We start from the raw sequence: 27,500 nt of genomic DNA, 5'->3' as shown, positions 1-27,500 counted from the left end.
CCCCCATGTCTATATTCCCCTAGGTCTATGTTCCCCCATGTCTATACTTCTCTAGGTCTATATTCCCCCATGTCTATGTTCCTCTAGGTCTATATCCCCCCACCCCCCCTGTCTATATTCCTCTAGGTCTATATTCCCCCATGTCAATATACCTCTAGGTCTATATTCCCCCATGTCAATATACCTCTAAGTCTATGTTCCCCCATGTCTATATTTCTCTTTCTTCCCCCATGTCTATGTTCCTCTAGGTCTATATTCCCCCATGTCTATATTCCCCTAGGTTTGTGTTCCCCCTGTCTATACTGTTCCAGGTCTATATTCCCCCATGCCAATATTCCCCTAGGTCTATATTCCCCCATGTCTATATTTCTCCAGGTCTATATTCCCCCATGTCTATATTTCTATAGGTCTATATTCCCCCATGTCTATATTTCTCCAGGTCTATATTCCCCCATGTCTATATTTCTATAGGTCCATATACCCCCATGTATGTATTTCCCATGTTCGTTCGTTCTTTTGTTTAATTAATGTCTATCCACATTTGTGATTTTAGACGAAATATTCCCCATGTCTATATTCCTCTAGGCCTATATTTCGCCATGTTTATGCCCCTCTAGACCTATGTTCCCTCATGTCTATATATATATTACAAGGCCTGTGTTACTTCATGTTTATAATCATCTATGTCAATATCTCCGCTCCCCTGTGTCTGTATTTCCCATATGTGCATTCCCCATATGGCCCAACGCAAATGGCAAATGTTCCGCCGATCTATATTCCCCCATGTCTTTGTGCCCCCATGTCTATACATGTCTTTGTGCCCTCATGTCTATACATGTCTTTGTGCCCTCATGTCTATACATGTCTTTGTGCCCTCATGTCTATATCCCCCAGGCACCCCTTCCCCCCGCCCCTACCCCCCCCCCCCCTCAGCCCCCCCTCCCCCCCCACCCACACCCACACACACACACACACAAAGAAAAAAAAAGTAAGTCCGAGTGAGTGAGTTTAACGACCTATAGGCGTTTCGCCCTTTTCAAGTTGTTCGTGGCTGTGGTCTTATCTAGAAATAAAAAAAAAGTAGGTCTATATCCCCTGCTTTATTTACCCCAGATATTCTTATCCACCAATTTGGATAGTAGTCAGCTGTGGCTAGCAGTGTTCAGTTCTGGTCAGTGGTCAACGCCTGCAAAAAGTACAAACATTGCTTAAGAAAGTACTCATAATGCAAAAAGATGTAAAGATAACTCAAGCTGCACACGTTTGGGTGGTGATCACTACTGGTCAGCGAAAAGTCAGACGGAATCAAGAAGTCTTGATATTAATTACATAAACAGGATAAAATACCGCCGCATTCTAAAAACTGTTGACGTATGAACCATTGTGGTCAGCAGTGTTCTGTAATGGTCAGTAGAAGTCAGATAATGAGCCAATAGTCAGTACTGGTAATCAATGATAAGTTACTGATCAAAAATATTTCAAGATGTCCAAATCATGCACAAACGTGATAAAACTAACAGCCTTTTAACATTTTTGGTCAGTCGTGGCTAACAGCGATGAGTGAAAGCCAGCAGTGGTCAAATAGTGTTGAGAAACCCCCAAACTGCATGGCCATGACAAATCATTGCAATGTGAAAGCTGTCAGTAGTCAGCTGTGGTAAAATGTGCAAGGCGTCACACAATGCATGGACGTAACAGCATAGCGAAATCTAAACACTTTGGGGTTGTGTGGTCAATAGTGGCTAGCAGTGGCCAAGCAGCAGTGGTCAGTGGTGATCAGCAGTGACGATGTGGAAATTTCTTTTCACACCACGAAAATATTGCAGAGAATAAAAACCACATGACTCTAGATGCTTCCGGGTGCACTCGTTTTCATACTGCTTTATGAATGGAACAGTACAAATTTCGGAGATCATCTGAAGAGAAACAAGAGAGGCAAGGCCTTCAAGACTCACTTGTGCTACACTTAAAAAAAAAAATCAAAAAAAAAATCTAATTGTTAAAATGTGTTCTGTATTTGTTATTATAAAGCTTCGGGTTAAAAAAAAAGAAAAGAAAAAAAAGTCCTAACCAGATTCGAGCCCCGCGTGTTCGGGTGAGAAGAAACTGTCTTACCCATTACACTATCGTGGCTCTTTACTGACGTTCTAAAATTTAATATTTGAACATACTTTTTTTAAAGGGCGATAAATCAACTGCAGTATTTGCAGTGAGAACGCTGTTTAAATCATATTATTCTGGTGTATCTTGGGCATTCAAAAAATCTTTAAGGGCAATAAAAAATTCTTTTTAAGTCCGCGGTAAAGAAGACGTGGCTATCGCCGCAATCACACTGCAACATTTAGCCGTTTTCACTAGATCTAGATAGATGTACAAGTTTAGTTACACCCGCCGGAAATGTAGTACGACACGGTCGATTCAATTTCTCTTTTATGTTCATTCTAGTTTTATAGTTTTAAGGTTGATATGAAAATTTAGTATTTTGTTAAACTAATAACATGTAGAGCCAAGTACAAGTACTTCTAAACGTCGTAAGAAGTGAAAAGGACTTCATTTTGAGAAAAGTCAAGACTGGAAATTTTTTCGTTTCATCGTGATCAATTCAAGGGTATTAACTCACATGGTTTACAATTTTTAACTGTGAATTCCGACTGATTCTGTGGATATTTTTATGGCAGTTTGGGGCATGATCCAGTAAGTGATGAGGCGTTCACAAATCTTTCTCTGAATAAATATTTAATGGTCTCCTTCTCCAACTTACCATCACATGTTATCGTGTATTGTCCATTGAATATAGGATTGAACGGGCAGGTCAACAACTTCAAACAAAATGGCATCGTTCGCGAAGAATATGAGCACGTGCTTTGAATGTGTATAAATATGTGTACGCAACTGATTTTTGCCCATGACCTTCAGGGCTCAGCCAATAGATCTGTAAAGTCCACTCGTCGTACTGATTTTAGTATTTTCCGAAAAAGACCACTTGGGCGAATGAACATTGTGAAAACCCTGTACACTGAGAGTAAAACACACAAGCTTTTTATGTATTGAGTATAATTTCAAAATGTAATGTTTAAGATGAGAAGTTTAAAGCAAATTAAGTCCCCTAGCATTAATTACAGATTAATTTCCATTTTTTACTATCTGCACCAAAACATTTGCAAAATAAATATAAGTTCCATGCTTAGCAAAAGAAGTTCCTGTTTGAACAAAAAATGAGAATAATGACTGCTCTTGTTGTTGTGTCAGAATATCAGATCAAAGTGCCAAGTTTAGAGAATACAAAAAATATAAATATAACAGTAAATACAGTTTGCATATAATTTGGCTTCTTTTATTTTTTTGTGCCCATCCCAGAGGTGCAATATTGTTTTAAACAAAATGACTAGAAAGAACTGAATTTTTCCTATTTTTATGCCTAATTTGGTGTCAACTGACAAAGTATTTGCAGAGAAAATGTCAATGTTAAAGTTTACCACGGACACACACACACACACACACACACACACACACACACACACACACAGACAACCGAACACCGGGTTAAAACATAGACCAAATCGTCAAGACCGATAATGAGTAGCCGTTTTATGGCTTTTGTATCGAAGATGCAGTACAAAGAGAACAGGCTCGGGTATTAAAGGTATTGAATTTAGAAGTGTAGAAAGCCCAGGCCAAACTGAGTCTAGTCATGGAGAAGATTACAACATGATCTAAATGTTTGGAGTGGAAAAACACATTATACTTTGTGTAAAGAAGTGGAATCGTGTGCAGCGATATGTATGTGTGTGTGTGTATATATATATATATATATATATATATATATATATATATATATATATATATATATATATATACACACACATATATATATATATACACACACACACATATATATATATATATATATATATATATATATATATATATATATATATATGCGCCCATTGCATGCCAGGAAATGGAACACACGTTCCTTTTTGCTTGGCAGCGACCACAATCAGTTAACTAGTTGATTATTGATGCAAGGGGTCCGCACTCGCAAAGAAAAACAAAAAACAAAAAACCCTGGGCGTGGCTTTTAATGGAGACGGGAGTCCCTTGAAACAAAGGTGTCGATCGTCTTGGCCTCTACGACGTCCTGGGGTAGCCCGTTCCAGTCCTTGATGGTACGGGGAAGGAACGCCTGCTGTCTGTACTGCGTTCTGCACTGTGGAATGGTGAACTGCTGATCGTGGCCGCGGCGTCGGCATGGAGGTGCAGGGCGCAGGCTGACTTCGATGCCTTCTGTGCTGACCAGGTCGTTGTGGATCTTGTACAGCATGGATAGGCGTGCTGTACGTCGTCTGTCTTGGAGGCTGGGCCACTTCAGTTCTTCAAGCATGGCGGTGGGGCTAGAGGTGTTGTGGTAGCGCCTCATCACAAAACAGGCTGCACTGCGCTGCACCGCTTCAAACTTGCTGATTTTCTGCTCAGTGTGTGTATCCCAGATGCTTCTGGCGTACTCCAGGATGGGTCGCACGAAGGACCTGTAGGCCATTTCCTTGATCTTCCTGGAGCTGACTTTGATATTACGTCACAGGAAGCCTAGGGTCTTGTTGGCTTTGTTGCACAGGTGGTTGATGTGCATGTCCCAGCTAAGATCACTGCAGATGGTGACGCCTAGATACTTTGCGCTGGTGATGGTCTCCAGGATATGGCCGTGCAGACAGTAGTCAAAGTGGAGGGGGTTCCTGCTGTGGGTCACGGGCAGAGTGGTGCAGTTTCCAGGATGAAAGGCCATGTCCCATCTCTTCTCCCACACAGCAAGCTGGTTGAGGTCTTGTTGTAGTTGGGCCTGGGCTGCTGGAGAAGTGACCATGTTGTAGACCGCCGTGTCGTCCGCGAACAGGCGTGACCTCGTAGTCAGGATGTCGGGCAGATCATTTATGTAGATCAGGAACAGACAAGGTCCCAAAACGGAGCCTTGTGGGACTCCGGACCTGACCGGGACGAAGCCAGAACGCACTCAGCTGACGACTACCGCCAGCTTTCTGTGTCTCAGGAAGTCGGCTACCCAGGTGTTGATCTCTCCTTGAACACCGTAGTAGTTGAGCTTGTGAGACAGGATGCTATGGTTGACCCCATCGAAGGCCTTGGCAAAGTCCAACACCAAGATGTCGGTCTGCTTCCCACTCTCCATGTTCTCAAACAGCTCGTCGGTGAAGTCAAGGAGTTGGGTCTCGCAAGATCTTGGTTGCAGAGGATGCCGTGATGTTCGAGATGGTTCATGATGGTGCTGGTCAGGATGTGCTCCAGTACTTTACAGCATACGTTCGTCAGAGAGACTGGTCTGTAGTTTGCCGGGTTGTACTGCTCTCCTTTCGTGAACACCAGCATAACGTGGGCAGTCTTCCAATCAGCTGGTAGGGTGCCGGTATTGACTGAAGACTGGAAGATGATGGTAAGAGCTGGTGCCAGTTCGTTTGCCAGCTCCTTCAGGATCCTCGGGCTGATATTGTCGGTCCCGGTGCTTTTCCAGGTTTCAGGATGCTGATGAGCTTCTTCACCCCGTGGATGTTAATGTCAACCTTGTCTAGGGTTGGGAAGTCTCTGAGTGGGAGTCTGCATTTTTCCTGGAATTCCTCCCGAGCGAAGGTCTGGCCGCTGCCGAATACAGACTGGAACTGGCGGTTTAAGATGTCAGCATCTGCTTTTGGGTCGGACACCAACCTGCCTTCTTCCTTCCGCGGCGTTGGAGACTCCAGGTGTTTTACGTACGAACACAAGCTCAGTCTGCTTCGTCGAAGGTGTCGTCGAGGTAGGACCAGTATGCTCGTCGTAGTTGGCGCTGGACCTCTCTTCGGAGTTGCTTGTGCTGCTGTTTCAGGTCTTCTGTCCCTAGCTTGCGCATCTTCTTGAAGACGCGGCCTCGTCTGTTGATGAGTCGGCGTAGAGCTGCGGTGATCCAGGGCTGGCTTACCTTGACACGGACCTGCTTGTGGCGGATGAACTGCTTGACAGCTGCGTGAAGTGAGTCTCTGAAGCAAGTCCACAGCTCTTCTGTAGTAGCAGTGTCCATCTCTACCACTTTTACTAGTTTACTGCCGACACGATCGACTGATCTGATTTGCTGAGCAAACAAATTAATGCACACATGTCAATCAGTTGCAAAACTGCATGGCTCAGAGTTGTACTCATGCTGGATTTTCCAAGGTGTGCTTTGTGAACTTTTGTGTGCATGCTTCCAGCAGTATATAGATGATGTGATTGCGCAGCTGAATGAAAGCTGACACGTTTTTTAAGCAAAAAAGACTGTGCGCTGTGTATATTTTGGCCATTCCACACTGTATTTACTGTCCAGGGAGGAAGGTGGCAGAATGGTTAAGATGGTTATCTACTAATGCAGTAACCGTGAGGGTCTGTGTTCGGGTCCCGGTCTCCCCCTTTCTCCAAAGTGTGACTGGAAAATCAGACTGAGGCTCTAATCATTCTGATGAGACGACAAAGCGAGATCCCGTGTGCAGCACACACTTTGCGCTGAAAAAGAACCCATGGCAACATAAGTGTTGTCCAGCAACATTCTTGAGCAGAAATCCACTCTGTCGCTACACACATATGTATGCATGCACTAAACGCGCTCGGTTAGGCTGCCTGTGAGGCATCTTGTAGATGTGGTGTAGCGAATATGGATTTGTCGGAACACAGTGAAGCCTCCTTGAGAAACCGAAACACAAAGAAGAAAAACAACAGGTGGTTTAAAAATCATTTTCCATTCCATTCTGCATGATTTATTTCTGTTTGACTGAAATGTATACTATCATTACTGAGATGTTGCATCCTGCACACAGACACACACACACACACATATACACACACACACACACACACACACACACACACACACACACACACACACGCGCGCGCGCGCGCGCGCGCGCGCGCGCGCACGCCCCCGCATGTTTTTCATGCTTTCACTCCTGAGAAGCAATGCTGTATCCAATAAAAGGTTTTAAGATCTTTACTCCACCATTTTGCAAGCATGCCGGTTTCCATGTGAGGTGTAATTGGACAAGCTTTGGAGTTTAAAAAAAGCGAGCTGGGAAGCCGTGGTATGATAAAGTCAGGGCAATATCGGGAGATTTGTTACCTGCTCATGGACAAATAAAATGTCGCTCAATGTTGACTGAACTTTGTGGGAAACGTTTACGTCCTATCCCACAATTTTCGGTTCGTTGATTTTAATGGTGAGCAAACGGGATTGAAAGTGATCTTTTTCTTGTTGATTGTGATTCTTGCTGACCATGAAGACAGCGGCTTCTGAGTACCTAAGTTGACTCCAGCTTTGAACGCTGAACGATTAATGTGATTTCTACGAATCTGAGTGTTTGATCCTGCGTACATCATTCTGAACTTCATGTCAGCTGCCGGGTGTCACGCAGCACTCCTCACGTTCATCCTTCTCTTCTCGGATGGGGGAGATGGTTCTTTCCTGACTCTGTGTGTGTGTGTGTGTGTGTGTGTGTGTGTGTGTGTTAAACTTTAACAAATTAATTTTATGGAAATACTTTGTCTGCCAATACCAAAACTGGATTAAATATAGGAGGAAAAAAAGTTTCACAGTCATACCAATAATACGTTCTAAGTCTTCCGAATTAAGCCGTATTTCCGGATCATTATCGGTTTCTTCTTTTTCTTCTTCGTTCGTGGGCTGCAACTCCCACGGTCACTTGTACGTACACGAGTGGGCTTTTACGTATATGATCGTAACATAGCCAACATGCACACCCCCGAAAACGGAGTATGGCTGCCTACTTGGCGGGGTAAAAACGGTCATTAAAGGTTTGTTTCGTTGATACCTGAAAAGGATTTTAAAACATCCATAATCCCGCTTCTCAGTTGCCAGAACGTAGGCAATTTTTTGGTTAGAAGACGGCATGACATAGTTTTTCTTCGCGATTAAAAGAAAAGAGATACAAGTTCTGAACAGAACACATACAGTGACACTAACTACACCATCGACGTGTTTACTGCATATAAATATTCTAAATATTCTAAAGTGGGTACTGGATTTACTGGAATGAACATAAAAGAAAAATTGAATCGGTCGTTTCTTTCAGTTTCAGTCAGCGTGTTGTAGACTGGTTTGTGCTGATCTAGAAAAACCAGCTTTCTGTGTGTCCAAGGTGATGTCAGCATCTCCATTGCCGTCGATTTAAAAGAATTTATTGAATAATCGAGATACATAAAAAAAACCAAAAAAAAACATGATTTAAATGATGTTATTACCTGGAATACAATCATATATTTATCGCGCCGTAGCGCTGTGAATAAGTCTACTTGTTTCCGAACAGAACACCCGTGCTTCGTTCCCGCTGGCATGCCTTTTTTCCCGAGCTTATTGATATCTAACACAGAACCCATCTAACGATTTTTGAAGCCCTTGTTTTTCCCCTCCTGATTCCTTTACAGCCCGTGTCACAAGTGAGTCTTGAAGCCTCTCTTGTTTTCCTTTCTTTAAAAAAAAATCCGGAGGAATCACACGTGAGCCATTGTGAACAATGAAGGTTTTGCTTATTCTTTATATTGTTGCACATGATTTTGTCATTGGTGTTCATTTCTTTCTTTCTTTCTGTCTTTCTGTTTTTCTTTCTTTCTGTCTGTCTTTCTTTCTGTCTTTTTTTCTTCCTGTCTTTCTGTCTTTCATTCTTTCTGTCTTTATTTCTTCCTGTCTTTCTGTCTGTCTGTCTGTCTGTCTTTCTTTCTTTCTGTCTGTCTTTCTTTCTTTCTCTCTTTCTTTCTTTCTGTCTTTCTGTCTGACTTTCTGTCTGTCTTTCAGTCTTTCTTTCTTTCTGTCTTTCTTCCTGTCTTTCTGTCTGTCTTTCTTTCTGTCTTTCTGTCTGTCTTTCTTCCTGTCTTTCTGTCTGTCTTTCTTTCTGTCTTTCTGTCTGTCTTTCTGTCTGTCTTTCTTTCTTTCTTCCTGACTTTCTGTCTGTCTTTCTTCCTGTCTTTCTGTCTGTCTTTCTTTCTGTCTTTCTGTCTTTCTGTCTGTCTTTCTTCCTGTCTTTCTGTCTGTCTGTCTGTCTGTCTTTCTTCCTGTCTGTCTGTCTTTCTGTCTTTCTTTCTGTCTTTCTGTCTGTCTTTCTTTCTGTCTTTCTGTCTGTCTGTCTGTCTGTCTGTCTGTCTTTCTTTCTTCCTGTCTTTCTTTCTTTCTGTCTTTCTGTCTGTCTTTCTGTCTGTCTTTCTGTCTTTCTTTCTGTCTTTCTGTCTGTCTTTCTGTCTGTCTGTCTTTCTTTCTTCCTGTCTTTCTGTCTGTCTTTCTTCCTGTCTTTCTGTCTGTCTGTCTTTCTTTCTTCCTGTCTGTCTTTCTTTCTGTCTTTCTGTCTGTCTTCTGTCTGTCTTTCTTCCTGTCTTTCTTTCTGTCTTTCTTTCTGTCTTTCTGTCTTTCTTTCTGTCTTTCTTCCTGTCTTTCTGTCTGTCTTTCTGTCTGTCTGTCTTTCTGTCTGTCTTTCTGTCTTTCTTTCTTTCTGTCTTTCTGTCTGTCTTTCTTTCTGTCTTTCTGTCTGTCTGTCTTTCTTCCTGTCTTTCTGTCTTTCTTTCATCCTGTCTTTCTGTCTGTCTTTCTTTCTGTCTTTCTGTCTGTCTTTCTTTCTGTCTTTCTTTCTTTCTTCCTGTCTTTCTGTCTGTCTTTCTGTCTGTCTTTCTTTCTGTCTTTCTGTCTGTCTTTCTCTCTGTCTGTCTTTCTTTCTTCCTTCTCTTCTTCTTCTTTCTTCTTCTTTCTGTCTGTCTTTCTGTCTGTCTTTCTTTCTGTCTTTCTGTCTGTCTTTCTTCCTGTCTTTCTGTCTTTCTTTCTTTCTGTCTTTCTGTCTTTCTTTCTTTCTGTCTTTCTTTCTTTCTGTCTTTCTTCCTGTCTTTCTGTCTGTCTGTCTTTCTGTCTGTCTTTCTTTCTGTCTTTCTTCCTGTCTTTCTGTCTTTCTTTCTTTCTTTCTGTCTTTCTGTCTGTCTTTCTTCTTTCTTCCTGTCTTTCTGTCTGTCTGTCTTTCTTTCTGTCTTTCTGTCTGTCTTTCTTTCTTCCTGTCTTTCTTTCTTTCTTTCTGTCTGTCTGTCTTTCTTTCTGTCTTTCTGTCTGTCTTTCTTTCTGTCTTTCTGTCTGTCTTTCTTCTTTCTTCCTGTCTTTCTGTCTGTCTGTCTTTCTTTCTGTCTTTCTGTCTGTCTTTCTTTCTGTCTTTCTGTCTGTCTTTCTTTCTGTCTTTCTGTCTGTCTTTCTTTCTGTCTTTCTGTCTGTCTTTCTTTCTGTCTTTCTTCCTTTCTTACTGTCTGTCTTTCTTCTGTCTTTCTGTCTGTCTTTCTTCTGTCTTTCTTTCTGTCTTTCTTTCTGTCTTTCTCTTTCTTTCTGTCTTTCGGTCTTTCTTCCTGTCTTTCTGTCTGTCTGTCTTTCTGTTCTGTCCTTTCGGTCTTTCTGTCTGTCTTTCGGTCTTTCTTCCTGTCTTTCTGTCTTTCTTTCTTTCTGTCTTTCTGTCTGTCTTTCTTTCTTCCTCTCTTTCTTTCTGTCTGTCTTTCTTTCTTCCTCTCATTTCTTTCTATCTGTCTTTCTGTCTTTCTGTCTTTGTTCTTTCATTCTTTCTTTCTTTCTGTCTTTCTGTCTTTCTTTCTTTCTTTCTTTCTCTTTCTCTTTCTCTGTCTCTTTCTTTCTTTCTTTCTTTCTGTCTTTCTTTCTTTTTGTCTTTCTGTCTTTCTTTCTTTCTTTCTTTCTGTCTGTCTGTCTTTCTTTCTTTTTTTCGTTCTTTCCTTCTGTCTGTTTGTCATTCTTTCTGTCTTTCTCTCTTTCTTTCTTTCTGTCTGTCTTTCTGTCTTTCTTTCTTTCTGTCTCTCTTTCTTTCCTTCTTTCTTTCTTTCTTTCTTTCTCTATCTCTGTCTTTCTTCCTCTCTTTCTTTCTTTCTTTCCTTCTATCTGTCTTTCTTTCTCTCTTTCTTTCTTTCGTTCTGTCTGTCTTTCTTTCTTTCGTTCTGTCTGTCTGTCTTTCTTTCTCTCTTTCTTTTCTTTCTTTCTTTCTGTCTGTCTTTCTTTCTTTCTGTCTTTCTTTCTCTCTTTCTTTCTGTCTTTCTTTCTGTCTTTCTTTCTTTCTTTCTTTCTTTCTGTCTTTCTTTCTTTCTCTATCTCTGTCTTTCTTCCTCTCTTTCTTTCTTTCTTTCCTTCTATCTGTCTTTCTTTCTTTCTCTCTTTCTTTCTTTCGTTCTGTCTGTCTTTCTTTCTTTCGTTCTGTCTGTCTGTCTTTCTTTCTCTCTTTCTTTTCTTTCTTTCTTTCTGTCTGCCTTTCTTTCGTTCTGTCTGTCTTTCTCTCTTTCTGTTTTTCTTTCTGTCTTCTTTCTGTTTTTTCTTTCTGTCTGTTTTTTCTTCTTCTTTCTTTCTTCTTTTTTCTGTCTTTCTATTTTGTCTTTCCTTCTTTCTTTTTTCTTTCTTTTTCTTTCTGTCTTTCTGTCTGTCTCTCTCTCTTTTCTTTTCTTTCTGTCTGTCTTTCTTTCTTTCTGTCTTTCTTTCCTTCTATCTTTTCTTTCTTTCTCTCTGTCTTTTTCTTTCTTTCTTCTTTCTCTTCTTTCTTTCTTTCTTTCTGTCTTTCTGTCTTTCTTTCTTTCTTCTTTTTTGTTTCTTTCTTTCTATCTTTCTTTCCTTCTTTCTTTCTGTCTTTCTTTCTTTCCCTTTTATTTTTTCTTTCTTTATTCTTTCTCTTTTTTTTCTGTCTTTCTTTCTCTTTCTTCTTTCTGTCTTTTTCTTTCTCTCTTTCTTTTCTTTCTTTCTTTCTGTCTTTCTCTCTTTCTTTCTTTCGTTCTGTCTGCCTTTCCTTCTTTTCTTTCTTTCTTTCTGTCTGTCTTTCTTTCTTTCTTTCTTTCTGTCTGTCTTTCTTTCTTTCTTTCTGTCTTTCTTTCTCTCTTTCTTTTCTTTCTTTCTTTCTGTCTGTCTTTCTCTCTTTCTTTCTTTCGTTCTGTCTGCCTTTCCTTCTTTTCTTTCTTTCTTTCTGTCTGTCTTTCTTTCTTTCTTTCTGTCTTTTGTTCTGTCTGTTTTTCTTTCTTTCTTTCTGTCTGTCTTTCTTTCTTTCGTTCTTTCTTTCGTTCTGTCTATCTTTCTGTCTGTCTGTCTTTCTTTCTTTCTTTCTTTCTTTCGTTCTGTCTGCCTTTCCTTCTTTTCTTTCTTTCTTTCTGTCTGTCTTTCTTTCTTTCGTTCTGTCTATCTTTCTGTCTGTCTTTCTTTCTCTCTTTCTTTCTTTCGTTCTGTCTGCCTTTCCTTCTTTTCTTTCTTTCTTTCTGTCTGTCTGTCTTTCTTTCTTTCTTTCTGTCTGTCTTTCTTTCTTTCTTTCTGTCTTTTGTTCTGTCTGTTTTTCTTTCTTTCTTTCTGTCTGTCTTTCTTTCTTTCTTTCTATCTGTCTTTCTTTCTTTCTGTCTTTTGTTCTGTCTGTTTTTCTTTCTTTCTTTCTTTCTGTCTGTCTTTCTTTCTTTCTTTCTTTCTGTCTGTCTTTCTTTCTTTCTTTCTGTCTGTCTTTTGTTCTGTCTGTTTTTCTGTCTTTCTTTCTGTCTTTCTTTCTTTCTGTCTGTCTTTCTTTCTTTCTTTCGTTCTGTCTTTCTTTCTTTCTTTCTGTCTGTCTTTCTTTCTTTCTGTCTTTTGTTCTGTCTGTTTTTCTGTCTTTCTTTCTGTCTTTCTTTCTTTCTTTCGTTCTATCTATCTTTCTGTCTTTCGTTCTGTCTGTCTTTCGTTCTGTCTATCTTTCTGTCTGTCTTTCTGTCTATCTTTCCTTGAATTGTTGTTCTGGTTTCAGTTTCCACAAGGTACGGTCAATATTGACGGAGACATTTTCAAGCTCATACCTTTCGTGGTCAAGTTTCATCTGAGACACATGAAGCCGTTCTTTGTCTTCTCAGGTAAATAGTGAAGCTTAATTAAAACAACGCTTCCTCTCTCTCTCTCTCTCTCTCTCTCTCTCTCTCTCTCTCTCGCAGTAGTAGTAGTAGTATTTACCATTATCATTATTATTGTGTCTTATCGTTATTGTTTTTGTTGTCAGAAGGACAGATTGGAAGACTGGGCGATGCCTAAAATCTTTATCCTTGAGTAATAAAGTTTTTGAATCTCTCTCTCTCTCTCTCTCTCTCTCTCTCTCAGAGAATCCTTATCACTATTGTATATGTACAGTGATATAACTATGTTTCTCTGTTCTCTTTATATATTTTCCATTTCAGTTTTGCCTCTTTCCTGTATTCTGTGTGGTGATTAATTTGACAGTCTTGATAACCCCTTTTTTTCAATATCTGCTATTGTACTGCAATATTATTTGTAATGTACTACAGTAATATGATTTGATACCTAATTTTGTTCACGCATGCATATGTATACATACATGTATGTACATGTAGACATATGCATGCATGTGTGTATATGTGCATATATGTGCATATATGTATGTGCATAATGGTGATTGTGTTTGGGGATAAGTGTGTGCATGGGGGTGGGGGTGGGTGGGTTTGAGTGTGTGACTGTGTTCCCTTTCTTATTTTTTTTTATAATGATGATGATGTTGCGTTATTATTATTATTATTATTATTATTATTATTATCATCAACCTCATTAGTAACAGTGGTGGTGGTGGTAGTAGTTGTAGTCAGTAGTAGTAGTAATAGTAGCAGTATTAGTAGTAGCATTTACCATTATCATTATTGTTGTGTCTTATTGTTTTTGTTGACACAAGGACAGATTGGAAGACTAGGCAATGCCTAAAACCTTTATCTTTGAGTATTAAAGTTTTTGAATCTTGAGTATTGAATCTCTCTCTCTCTCTGTCTCTCTGCTCAGCTCATTTCTTTACTTTTATACTTCAGTCCAGTTGTTCATTATCTATTGTTCACTGAATTATTCAATTACCTTTTATTCATGGAATTGTTATTCATTATTTCCGACTCATTTGAAACCTTTTGCTGATTGCTGTTTATGGAAACACAAAATTGTTAAGTTCCGACAGACCTTTTTCCCCCAAATCTAATAGCATTGTGCATAATAACATTTTACAGTTATTTCCACAATCACTGCGAAGCAGAAGGTCACATTATTTTGTTTGTTTGTTTGATTTTGGTTGTTTATTTGTTTGTTTGTTTTTCATGCTGAAATAGAAATGAATAAAGTACGGACACTAGAAAGACAGAATGACAGAAAAATGGGAAGAAATAAGAAAAAGGAAGAAAGGACGGAAGGGAGAAATATCATTTGATCTCGTCTTCCAACACCCCAGCAGATTGTTGTCTTCCAACATCCCAGCAGATTGTTGTCTTTCAACATCCTAGCAGATTGTTGTCTTCCAACATCTCAGCAGATTGTTGTCTCCCAACATCCCAGCAGATTGTTGTCTTTCAACATCCCAGCAGATTGTTGCATTACTTTGCCATCTCTGTCATTGTTCTGCAGACTTTTCCAAAGACAAAACTCACGAAGCAGCCGCCGTTGTTCTGTTCTTCTGGGCGCTGCTGTTTCAGCGTCAGGCACTAGCTGACCTGTTTTGGAGAGAAGGAAAACACCAGATGGGTAGGCAGTGCTTAAAGCAAGCAAGCGAGCCTCCATGCGCGCATTCGTGTGTGTGTGTGTGTGTGTGTGTGTGTGTGTGTATTTGCGCGTGTGTGTATACGTGTGTTTACGACTTGTATGTATGCATGTAGGCTGGCAGTGTTGTGGTGTGTGTGTGGAGGGGTTGGGGGATACAGAGTCTGAGGAGGGAGAGCGGTGGGGGTAGCGACAAAACTGACTGATCGTTGATTGCTTGATTGGTTGGTTTGCTGGCTGGTAGACTGGATGAATGGTTGGGTGAATAGATGCCGGAACGATCTGAATGAAGACAGCAAGTAGATCTGCACCGTAGCACCAAATCATGTTCTGTGCTCAACTGCCCCGCCTCCCCCTTTTCCCCCTCACCCCCACCCGGCGCTCCTCACTCCGACCCCTCCACCTGCGATCAAACGTCAAGCAGACACATGCTCACAGTGACGCCGATCTGGTTCCTGCACCAGGGATGCCGTGTTGACCAGCTGAGTCGGTTGGTGGTCCAACAGATACCACCTCATGTCTGCCATCTTGCCCCGCTTCCAGTTTTCTGGGGCAGCTTCTGATTCGGTTCTGCAATGTGAAGATCGGGGAAGAGCTGTGATGATCGGTGATGTCGATGAAGTAGACTGCAGAATCCATGACACAGAGAGATGACTGATTATACAGCGTTCCAGGAAAGCAGGAGCAAGAGGAAGAGGAGGAGGTGGAGGAGGAGGAGGTGAAGGAGGAGGGTAAGGAGAACAAGAAGAACAATAATAATAATAATAATAATAACAACAACAACAACAACAACAAGCAGAAGAAGAAGAAGAAAACAAAAAGGATGGGTGGATAGATGAATGGATTTGCTTGCCTGTCAACTTGCTTTCATGATTGTTTTCCTTGTTTGTCTGACAGCATGTTTGATGGACATTGGATTGTGCTTCGTTATGACAGAAATGGCGCTTGTTGGCAGTTACATTTTGGAACGCATGTCCGAAAAGGCCGAAGAATGCGTCTTGGACGAACTTGTCGATACTTTGCTGCACCACTCAAGGTGAGTCCGGGATTATAAAACAAAGATGTCAGATAGATAGATAGACAGACAGACAGACCTACAGACCTACAGACAAACAGACATTACACGAAACGTACAAACATTGCACATTACATTTCCGTGGAAAACAACTGCAGAAAAGTAAAATAACAAGAGAGGCAAGGCCTTCAAGACTCACTTGTGATACGTACTTTCTCCAATAAAGAAACGATGAAGGGAAAAAAAGCGAAAAAAAATGTTGAAAATGTATTCTGTATTAAATGTTAATAAGCTTGAAAAAACGGCTTTGTATCGGGATTGAACCATAAATGTTGGGCAGCAAGAAGACTTGCCACAGGGCCACACATCTGACTAATATCCAAAATTAATATTCTAACTGATAAAATTAGCGTAATAAATTGATTACAGTATTAGAGGGGATAACGCCATTTAAATCATGTTATTTTGATGTATTTTGATTATGTAAGAAATGTTTTTAAAGTTCACGGTAAAGGAGACGTCGCCATCGCCTCAGACCGCAACATGTTGCCGTTTTCTCTAGATCTGCGCAGACCAGTGTACACTACTGAAATTGAGAGGTGCCGTCGATTCAATTTTGTTATGTTCATTCTCGTCAGTTTAGCATCCACTTTGAAATATTCATGTGCAGTAAACACGTCAGTGGTGCAGTAAGTGTGGTTCTATGTATTCTGTCCAGAATTTGTATTTCTTTTCTTTTAATTGAGAACAAGAAAAACGATGTCATGCCATCCTCGAAACAAAAAAAAATAAACGTTTAGACAAGCAACTGGGAAGAGCCTAATGATATTTTCTAGATCCAGATCCTCAACGAAATAAACCGTTCATGATCCGGTGATCCGGAAATACGGCACAGTCTGAAAGACTTACACCCTGTTATTGGTATCACTGTAAAGATTTTTTTCACTCTGTTTAAATCACATTTGGTACTTGCAGACAAAGTATTTCTGGAGAAAATGAATTTGTTAAAGTTTTCCACAGACACACACACACACAGACACATACATGGGCACACAGACAACTGAACACCGGGTTATTATATGGACTTACTTTGTTTACACAAGTTAGTCAAAAACCGAAATAACCGCTGCAGCGAAGTGATTCGCGTTATGCACTGACAACTGAGAGAATGCTTGTGGCCGGCCCCCTAACCTGAGTTGAAAAGGGAAGACTTGAACCACAGTGTCAAGGGTCATCCACTTCACTAAACCAAAGACGTGGGTCCTTTAACAATGTGCACAGCATCCTTTGTGTCTCTGGAAAGAGGGTGTGGCCCATCATGAGATTCGGATGCCAAAACAGTAGCCTTGTTCAAGAGCAAAGTTGATGGCACTACTGTATCTCCCTTCTGACTGCAAAGGGAAAGGTCTTTACTGGCCCTCCACTCCACACTTCAGCCTTTGTGGAACGTGTTTACTCAGAGCCACAGTGCGTCTTCAAGTGAAAAAGAACCACTGTTTTCTGTCTGATAGTTTTCTGATAGTTGTCAAAGAAATGTCATAATCAGAGATGTTTCCATTTGTCGACCTCACTGAGGCCTTCAGTCTTGTCAGCGGGGATGGACTGCTCAAGCTCCAAGAAAAAAATAACCTATCCCCCAGATTACTGGGATTGATCACCTCCTTTTACAGCAAAACACAGGGTACGGTTTACTTCACTGGTTAAATGTCATATTCTTTCAGCATTGCTTGTGGAGTAAAGCAGGGCTATACGTCTTTACAGCCGCATTGTCATCTTATTCTCACCGTTGCTGTCCTGCGCATTCCGAACATCACCAGAGAGTGTTTCCCTGCACACCAAATCAGACACGAAGCATTTCATCCTCGATCGTCCACGTGCAAAACCAAACTCAGCGCAAACTCATCAGAGAATATCACCGTACTTACCTCACCCACACAAAAAGATCTCCAGCGGTTAATGGGTAGATCGGTTACAGTCTGCAGTGATTTCGGCCTGAACATCAGCGTAAAAAAGGCAGAGATCAAGAGTTAGATTGACAACAAGTTATCCCCTATCTCTGCCGATGGCAACATTCTTGACACAGTTGATAACTTCCTTTACATGGGCTGTATCATCTCCAAGAACCTGCACTTAATGCCGAGGTCATTGCCAGTACTGGGAAGGCTTCCACGATATGGAAAAGCTCATCAGGACTGTGTGTGACAGAATAACAACAACGCAGAAAACGTTAATATCAAAGTCTACCAGGCACGCATCATCAGTATTGCCCTTTATGGCAGCGAGGGGCGGACAACCTACACCAGACATAGGAAGAAGCGGATGTCCTTCCACCTGTGTTGTGTCAGGCATATCTGAGGATTAAAGTGGCAGGATAAGGTTATGAACTAACGCCATGACCACATATCTAGTGTCAATCCTCAGCAGGTGACGTCTCAGACCTGTCTGGACGATGGAGACGGGACAAATCTCAAAAGGACTATTTGACCAGCTTGAAACTGGGTCTCATGCTATTAGACGTCCTTGCCCTCGATACAGAGACGTGCACTGCAGAGACCAGATTTCTGAAGCCATTGATAGAGACATATGGAGAAGCATCACCGAGACCCGTGCTCGCTTGTGACCAGACCATGAAAGATGGGATTAAACAAGCAGATGAGAAGCGAACCATGGAGAAGGCCACGGACAAAGCAAATGATTTGTCGATTCGAGGTCTCGAGAAGAAAATGCCGTTTCAGGGTTGGAATTTTCACCCATTGCTGCTGCTATCCAGGATCCACGGTGTGAACACCAATAGGTGTAAATCCGATGCCTCACAAGACAGACAGAACTACTACTACTACTACTACTACTACTACTACTACCATCATCATCACTATAATTATCATTACCAGTAGTAGTAGTAGTAAGCGGCAGTAGTATTGTTGTTGTTATTGTTGTTCGTGTTTTTTCTACCATATGTTATTAAAGTAACTTCTTTTTTGCCGAAGACAGAAATTTCAACACACAAATTTTAATGTGTCGATGATGAAAGCTTGCTTCATTCAATTCATCATTCATTCATTTATTCTCCTCACCAGGCTGTGGGAAGAGAAGGCCAAAGAATTCAGCTATGCGTGCTACTCAGCTGATCCAGAGAAAACGCACAAGCTGTTAGGGATATCCGCCTGCAGCTTCAGAAATGTTTCAGCTGTTTTCCTGGCAAATGTGTTTCGAAAGAAAGAGTTTGCAGCCTCCACCGCATGCCAGACCAAGGTGGCAAAAGCGTGGAAGGACGACCTGACTGAGACTCCTAACTGGAAGGTTGGTAAACCAATAATTTGGGAAAAATGGAAATAACACAGGCTTAATGACTGAAAAATGCCAGAAGAACCTCAAACTTTAGGATTACTTGACGAGCTAGACAAAAAAAGTCCGTTTTATCGGTGTTTTCCAAACGATCGTAAAGTTCTGAACATAACGTACTCGCAAAAGTGTATCAGCAAGAGTGAAGGGGGAGGGAAGTCAGGAGAGTGAAGGGGGAGGGAAGTCAGGAGAGTGAAGGGGGAAAGAAAGGAGAGTGAAGGGGAGGGAAGAAAGGAGAGGGGAGGGGAAGTCAGGAGAGTGAAGGGGGAGGGAAGTCAGGAGAGTGAAGGGGGAAAGAAAGGAGAGTGAAGGAGGAAAGAAAGGAGAGTGAAGGAGGAGGAAAGAAAGGAGAGTGAAGGGGGAAAGAAAGGAGAGTGAAGGAGAGAAAGAAAGGAGAGTGAAGGAGGAGGAAAAGAAAGGAGAGTGAAGGGGGAAAGAAAGGAGAGTGAAGGGGGAAAGAAAGGAGAGTGAAGGAGGATGGAAAAAAAGGAGAGTGAATGAGGGAAAGAAAGGAGAGTGAAGGGGGAGGAAAGAAAGGAGGAAAGAAGGGAGAGTGAAGGGGGAGCGATAGACAGGGAAAGAGGGAAAGAAAGGAGAGTGAAGGGGAATGGAAAGAAAGGAGAGTGAAGGGGGGGAATGAAAGAGCGAAGGGGGAGGAATGAAAGGAGAGTGAAGGAGCAAAGAAAGGAGAGTGAAAGGGGAGGGAAAGAAAGGACAGTGAAGGAGGAGGGAAAGAAAGGAGATCGAAGGAGGGAAAGAAAGGAGAGTGAAGAGGGAGGGAAAGAAAGGAGATCGAAGGAGGGAAAGAAAGGAGAGTGAAGAGGGAGGAATGAAAGGAGAGTGAAGGGGGATGGAAAGAAAGGAGAGTGAAGGGGGAGGAGAGTGAAGGAGGGAAAGAAAGGAGAGTGAAGGGGGAGGGAAAGAAAGGAGAGTGAAGGTGGAGGGAAAGAAAGGAGAGTGAAGGTGGAGGGAAAAAATGGAGAGTGAAGGATAGAGAAAGAAAGGAGAATGAAGAGGGATGTAAGGAAAGAAAGGAGAGTGAAGGAGGAGAGAAAGGAGAGTGAAGGGGAAGGGAAAGAAAAGAGAGTGAAGGAGAAAAGAAAGGAGAGTGAAGAGGAGGGAGAGAAAGGGGAGTGAAAGAGGAAAAAAAGGAGAGTGAAGGAGGAGGGAAAGAAAGGAGAGTGAAGGGGGGGAGGGCGGGGTGGAAGAAAGGAGAGTGAAGGAGGAGGGAAAGAAAGGAGAGTGAAGGGGGGGAGGGCGGGGGGGGATAAAGGAGAGTGAAGGATGGAAAGAAAGGAGAGTGAAGGAGCAGCGAAAGAAAGGAGTGTCATGGGGGAGGAAAGAAAGGAGAGTGAAGGAGGAGGGAAAGAAAGGAGAGTGAAGGAGGAGGGAAAGAAAGGAGAGTGAAGGGGGGAGGAAAGAAAGGAGAGTGAAGGGGGGAGGAAAGAAAGGAGAGTGAATGGAGGAGGAAAGAAAGGAGAGTGAAGGGGGGAGGAAGTAAGGAGAGTGAAGGAGGAAAGAAAATAGAGTGAAGGAGGAATGAAAGGAGAGTGAAGGAGGAAATAAAGGAGAGTGAAGGGGGAGGAATGAAAGGAGAGTTAAGGAGGAAAGAAAGGAGAGTGAAGGGGGAGGAATGAAAGGAGAGTGAAGGATGAAAGTAAGGAGAGTGAAGGATGAAAGTAAGGAGAGTGAAGGGGGAGGGAAGAAAGGAGAGTGAAGGGGGAGGGAAAGAAAGGAGAGTGAAGGAGGAGGAAGGAAAGGAGAGTGAAGAGGGAGGAAGTAAGGAGAGTGAAGGGGGAGGGAAGAAAGGCGAGTGTAGGAGGAAAAAAGGGAGAGTGAAGGGGGAGGAAAGAAAGGAGAGTGAAGGGGGAGGAAGTAAGGAGAGTGAAGGAGGAAAGAAAGGAGATTGAAGGGGGAAAGAAGGGAGAGTGAAGGGGGAGGTAAGAAAGGAGAGTGAAGGAGGAAAGAAAGGAGATTGAAGGAGGAAAGAAAAGAGAGTGAAGGGGGATGGAAGAAAGGAGAGTGAAGGGGGAGGGAAGAAAGGAGAGTGAAGGAGGAGGAAAGAAAGGAGAGTGAAGGGGGAGGGAAGAAAGGAGAGTGAAGGGGGAGGAAAGAAAGGAGAGTGAAATAGTGAAAGAAAAGAGAGTGAAGGAGGAGGGAAGAAAGGAGAGTGAAGGGGGATGGAAGAAAGGAGAGTGAAGGAGGAGGAAAGAAAGTAGAGTGAAGGAGAGGAAAGAAAGGAGAGTGAAGGAGGAGGGAAAGAAAGGAGAGTGAAGGAGGAGGAAAGAAAGTAGAGTGAAGGAGAGGAAAGAAAGGAGAGTGAAGTGGGAGGAAAGAAAGGAGAGTGAAGGAGGAGGAAAGAAAGGAGATTGGAGGGGGAGGAAAGAAAGGAGAGTGAAGGAGGGAAAGAAAGGAGTGTGAAGGAGGAGGAAAGAAAGGAGATTGGAGGGGGAGGAAAGAAAGGAGAGTGAAGGAGGGAAAGAAAGGAGAGTGAAGGAGGGAAAGAAAGGAGAGTGAAGGAGGGAAAGAAAGGAGAGTGGAGAGTGAAGGAGGGAAAGAAAGGAGATTGGAGGGGGAGGAAAGAAAGGAGAGTGGAGAGTGAAGGAGGAGGAAAGAAAGGAGATTGGAGGGGGAGGAAAGAAAGGAGAGTGAAGGAGGAGGAAAGAAAGGAGATTGGAGGGGGAGGAAAGAAAGGAGAGTGAAGGAGGAGGAAAGAAAGTAGAGTGAAGGAGAGGAAAGAAAGGAGAGTGAAGGAGGGAAAGAAAGGAGAGTGGAGAGTGAAGGAGGGAAAGAAAGGAGAATGAAGGTGGAGGAAAGAAAGGAGAGTGAAGGAGGAGGAAAGAAAGGAGAGGGATGGGGGAGGGAAGAAAGGAGAGTGAAGGGGGAGGGAAGAAAGGAGAGTGAAGGAGGAGGAAAGAAAGGAGAGTGAAGGTGGAGGAAAGAAAGGAGAGTGAAGGAGGAGGAAAGAAAGGAGAGGGATGGGGGAGGGAAGAAATGAGAGTGAAGGGGGAGGGAAGAAGGGAGATTGGTTTTAATATTACGTTGTTGCTTTGTTCTAGTGTCTCTCCTTCAATGATCAAAGTATATTGCTCTGTTTGTTTGTATTTTACACAAACGTTCGTGGTTGACATTTGGTGTAGGCCTCACATATATGTATCCACGTAATAACATACAGAATCACGCTCCCACCCGTATTTTTTCGATTTTTATTTGATTTTCTAAAGATTGTTTTGCATCACATATTTTTCTTTTTAAGATTATACTGTGCGTCTTCCTGCCGATATTTGTGCCATTGCTCATGACTTCAAACAGTTGCAAAGGTGAGATCGACAGTTTATTTTGTTTTCTTCGCTACGATTACTCTCTCTCTCTCTCTCTCTCTCTCTCTCTCTCTCTCTCTCTCTCTCTCTGTGTGTGTGTGTGTGTGTGTGTGTGTGTGTCTCTCTCTCTCTTTCTCTCTCTCAAATTGTGTTTCATAGTTGCATGTAAAGATCTTGCAAGTAGAGCTGAACAAGCATTACTTTGTATTATGAAAAAACTGTCAAGTTTAGAAAATCAATCTTTTGATCTGTTTGTCAAATTGTTTGGTTCCCAGGTACAACGTATTGTACAACATGGAGCAGAAATTTAGAGTCTCTCTAATGCTGCAGTTTTCTGCGAGAATGTTCACCTATTTGCATTGAAAAAGTTTCATGGAGTTACCATGAAAAAACCTAATGATTTAATTTACGGGGAGACAAAAAGATATCCGATTATCTCAATTCCGCAGTAAGATGTATTCGCTATTGGTTAAAAATAACACACATAGAAGATTCAAGGTTACCGAAAAAAAACATTTAACAAGTTATATGATTTAGATTTGAGGGGCACGGTAAACTGAGTGTCAAAGGTTAGGGTTAGATTATATGAACTGGGGTTTGGTTATGTTTGGTTAAAGCCGGGGGTAGGGGACATAAAGGGGTTTATTAGTGCACTCCGAACAAGATTAATTGACTGTAGATGGCAAGAATGGTCTTATCACGTTCAAGATAGCGATAGATTTGAGTTTTACAGACAGTTCATTTCTATGCACTCTATTCCTACTTATCTGTCAATGAAAATGGATAAGCATTTGAAACATATCACAACCAGGTTTAGATTAAGAATTTCCGACATATTTCTTCAACATGATCGTTATCGAAAGTCCAGTGTCTCTGATCTTAGTTGTCCTTTATGCAGACGTGATGTGTTGTGTTGCACTGCTTTGAATGACCTTAGACATAAGTTGATTTCACAAAAATATTATAGACACCCTTACTTTATTTCGACTTGCCATGCTTATGTCATCAACTAACGAAACTATTATAAAACAGTTTGCTGTTTACTTATATAAGGCTTTTAAGTTTCGCAGTTGTGGATTATCATTTGCAGTTTATCATTTACTTTTGTAATTTGTAAGATTTTGATTTTGAATGTTGGTTCACTGTACCACCTTCATGAGGGGCCATGGCCTTAATAAAAATTTTAAAAAACTATCCGTATCCCTCCCTCTCTCTCTTTCTCTCTCTCTCTTTCTCTCTCTCTCTTTCTCTCCCTGGGCTGGGTAAAATAAAACAACAGCCCCAAAACAACATAATTGCTTATCTCATTACCCTGGTAAAATAAAATTTCATTTCGTTTCGTTTCGTTGGTTTTCTCTCTCTCTCTCTCTCTCTCTCTCTCTCTCTCTCTCTCTCTCTCTCTCTCTGATAGTGTTCGTTATGATAATAAGAAGATTAACGATACTAACAATAATGTTGGTGGTAGCAATAATAATGCTGAACACATGATCATATCAATAGTAATGATGACGATGCTGCTACCACTACAACTTCTACTACGAAGGAGGGGAAAGAGGGGAAGAAGAAGAAGAACGGGGGCGCTGTGGCAAAATCGATCAGGCGTTGGACTTCTGATGCAGTGATCTCCGGTGATCATGGTTCGAGGCCCCGGTTGTGTGGTGTTGTGTCCTTGAAAAAGGCAAGTTGCTCCGATTTTCCTCGCTTCACTCAGGTGTAAATAACCGGACTTCGGGAGGGGAAGGTTAAAACAGTGGAAGGAGAGGATTGGGCCCCGTCTTCCTATGTCGGACCCGAAACACACTGGATAGGAGTTCACTGTCCCTATGGTCGAAAATGGCTATGGTACATTTCACCGTACCCTTTTAATATGAAACATATAATGATGATAATAATGATGATGACAATAATAGTAATGTTTCGTCAGGTGTATGGAGGAGTTTCCTGAAGGCTCCCATAGTTGTCTACTGCTACAGCCGGGTAAATATTCGTGTTGCTTTTGCTTTTGAACACACACACACACACACACACACACACACACACACACACAGAGAGAGAGAGAGAGAGAGAGAGAGTCATGTTTTGTTTTTTTGTTGTCCAGCTTTTCTGTGTTCTGTTCTGCAAGGACCGTGCCTTTCTTTAAAGTTGAAATTGCGCCATTGCCATTCCGTCCGAACATTGCACTGTACATTGTTGTTGCTGCTGTTGCTGTTGTTTTTGTTGTGTGTGTGTATGCGTGCGCGAGTGCGCACGTTTGATATATGCATGTGTGTGTATGTGCGTGTGTGCGCGCGCGCGCTCGTGTGTGTGTGTGTGTGTGTGTGTGTGTGTGATCCCTGCTACTGACTATTCATGTGTGCAGGTGCTGTTCATGGTTTGGGTTTTCATGCTGACAAGAAATACGCTTGGGGGAACAGGGATCATCATTCTGGTAAATGTCATAAGAAATAGTGTTTTGTTGTATCATATTCTGGGTGGTTTTTTTTAATTCCTCTGACTGTGCAAGTATGCTCCGTGTGCTCGCGTGCGCATATGCATGTGTGTGTGTGTGTGTGTGTGTGTGTGTGTGTGTGTGTGTGTGTGTGTGTGTGTGTTGCAGGCATGCGATGGTGTGAATTTTATACTGATCACAATAACTACTGTATTATCCTTTTATTGCTATCACGATTTATCTACAGATGCGGTGTAGCGTATATGGATTATCCAAACGCAGTGACGCCTCCTTGAGAAACTTAACTGAACTGTACAGAATAACTATATACACATAGATTCGTTTCAGTGTTTAAAGCAGTAGCCTATGTATAGTACATCCATAGTGTTTGGTGTATGAAAACAATTGATTGAATCTCAATTGAATCTAAATGATTAGTTCTGAAACAATGTAGATTAATAGGAGTAGTAGTAGTAGTAGTAGTAGTGAAAGCTTTACCTAGAGTGTGAAGCCTGGATTCGGCGGACTGCGCGGAAGAAACCATTATTGGTTCAATGGGCAGATAGGCGATTCTCAGCAATGTGCCGTGGAGCGCTAAAAGGGCGCAGTGAGAAACATACAGAACACTGCTGGCCATCAATTGCATCCTGACCTATCTCTAGCCGTCTCGACCATGTCTTGCCAGTGGGTCCAGATAGGCCTGGACGAGAGAGTGAGGCTGACGACCTGAGCAACTCTCCCTCACTTTAATCCAAGTCAAGTGCAAGTCATGACTTCAAATTACGCCGCACAGCACCTCAAGTCCTGTGGCGATAGGGGAGTGGCGAAGCAGCAGGTGCGGATACAGTGGAAGCTGTTGTCACAACCCTGCACACAGGCGGCCCAGGGCATAGGGTTGCTCTCAACTGGACCGAAGCAGCAGTGGAGTTCGACAGCGTCTGAGCAACCCTCTTTAGAATCGCTTTGCTGACCTCCATGGAGGAAGGGGCGAGAAAAGAGGCCTCAAACATAGCCTGCTTTACTTCTCCCTGGCCAGCTTGCCGCGGCTGGTTGGGATCCCTCATTGAGGTCGACCTACAAAAACGAAGAAGAAAGTGATGGTGCTCAACCTTGGCACATGTAACGTGATAACATCAAGGCAGACAGACCAGAGAGAAAAACGTTCTCAAGGCCTAAGCGCGTTGGGTTACGCCGCTGGTCAGGCATCTGCTTGGCAGATGTGGTGTAGTGTATATGGATATGTCAGAACGCAGTGACCCCTCCTTGAGCTACTGATACTAATACTGGTTGCCAAAGAGCTAGCTCGCTGCAATGTGGGCATAGCAGCTCTAAGCGAAACGCGCCTAGCAGACAAGTGCCAGCTTACAGAACGTGGTGGTGTATGCACGTTGTTCTGGAGTGGTCGCAGCAGCGCTGAACATGGGATTTGCCATCAAATCTCACCTCACCTGTAAATTCACCAAACTGCCAGAGTGTATCAACGACCGCCTGATGACACTTCAACTTCCACTCTCAAACAAGAAGAGTGCATCGCTGATTAGTCCCTACGCTCCCACCATGACCAACCCAGATGACATTAAAGACAAGTTTTATGAAGAGCTCGACACCCTCATTTCAGCAGTCCAGCAGTTAGAGAAGCTCATTGTTATCGGGGACTTCAATGCCAGATTAGGGACAGACTACCAACCCTGGGAAGGGATCCTTGGAACAGCAACGGCCTTCTGCTCCTCAAGACGTGTGCGACACATGACCTTGTCATCACCAACACCCTGTTCTGCCTACCCACCCGTAAGAAGGAGTTATGGACGCACCCTCGCCTTATAGACTGCGTCATCACCAGGAAGAGGGACAGGTAGGATGTCAGAGTGACGAGAGCCATGTGTGGTGCCGACTGCTGGACCAACCACCGCCTCATTGTGTCAAAGTTCAGGCTTCACATTCTGCCCATAAGATCCCAAGGTCAGAAGACTGCAAAGAGGCTATACGTCTCCTAGCTGAAAAGCAGCAAAGTTGCAGAAGAACTCGCCGACGACCTTGAAGGCAGCCTGCCAGACACACCACAGGAAGACGGGACCAGTGTTGAGGAACAGTGGATGGGCTTCAGAGACGCTGTCTACACTACTGCCCTCGAACATCTCTGACCAGCAACCCGAAGAAACCAGGACTGGTTCAATGAGAATGATGAAAAAATAGAGGCAATGATAACAGAGAAAAACCAACTGTTCAGAGCGCACCATAACAACCCCACGTCACAAGCCAAGGAAGATGTCCTTGCTAACGCAAAAGAAAAAAAAAAGAAAGGTGCAGAAGAAACTTCGCAAGATGCAGGACAGCTCGTTCAGCAAGAAGGCAGATGAAATCCAAGGCTACGCAGATTGCCATGACACAAAGCACTTCTACGATGCTCTTAAGGCTGTATACGGACCCGTCTTCTGGCTTCTCACCCCTCAACGCAGATGGGACGCAGCTGCTGACAGAAAAGAAGCAGATTCTGGAGCAGTAGGCTGAGCACTTCAACAACGTCCTCTACCGTCCTGCCAACATCAACGACGAGGACATTGCTCCCCTACCTCACTCAGGTAGAGATGAACGAGGACCTCGACACCCTCCCCACAGAAGATGAAGTCAGGAAGGCAGTGAAGCAACGCCAGGATTTGATACAATCCCTGCTGAGGTATACAAAGCAGGAGGCCCTGCCATGATGCAAAAGCTGACTGAACTCTTCCAGTCCATGTGGAACGAGGGACAGATACCGCAACAGCTGAAAGATGCCAGCATAGTCCACATCTACAAAAGGAAAGGCAACGGCCAGTCTTGCGACAACCACAGAGGCATCTC

The 27,500-nt window shown here is 42.6% G+C and overlaps 1 protein-coding gene across 1 annotated transcript in view; it reads left to right on the top strand.

Moving 5' to 3' along the window:
• Positions 1-27,500, top strand: part of LOC143289340 (transient receptor potential cation channel subfamily M member-like 2) — a 90,456-nt gene that overhangs the window by 16,451 nt on the left and 46,505 nt on the right. The window contains exons 7-13 of the mRNA XM_076598341.1: positions 12,789-12,891; positions 14,426-14,542; positions 15,494-15,593; positions 18,650-18,872; positions 22,171-22,234; positions 24,159-24,211; positions 24,594-24,662. Coding sequence (XP_076454456.1) covers positions 12,789-12,891; positions 14,426-14,542; positions 15,494-15,593; positions 18,650-18,872; positions 22,171-22,234; positions 24,159-24,211; positions 24,594-24,662 — 729 coding nt within the window. The remainder of the gene's footprint in view (positions 1-12,788; positions 12,892-14,425; positions 14,543-15,493; positions 15,594-18,649; positions 18,873-22,170; positions 22,235-24,158; positions 24,212-24,593; positions 24,663-27,500) is intronic.

This window comes from Babylonia areolata, chromosome 13, assembly GCF_041734735.1.
Source record: "Babylonia areolata isolate BAREFJ2019XMU chromosome 13, ASM4173473v1, whole genome shotgun sequence".
NCBI classification, from domain to species: Eukaryota; Metazoa; Mollusca; class Gastropoda; order Neogastropoda; family Buccinidae; genus Babylonia; species Babylonia areolata.
This window is presented reverse-complemented; position numbering and strand designations above follow the sequence as displayed.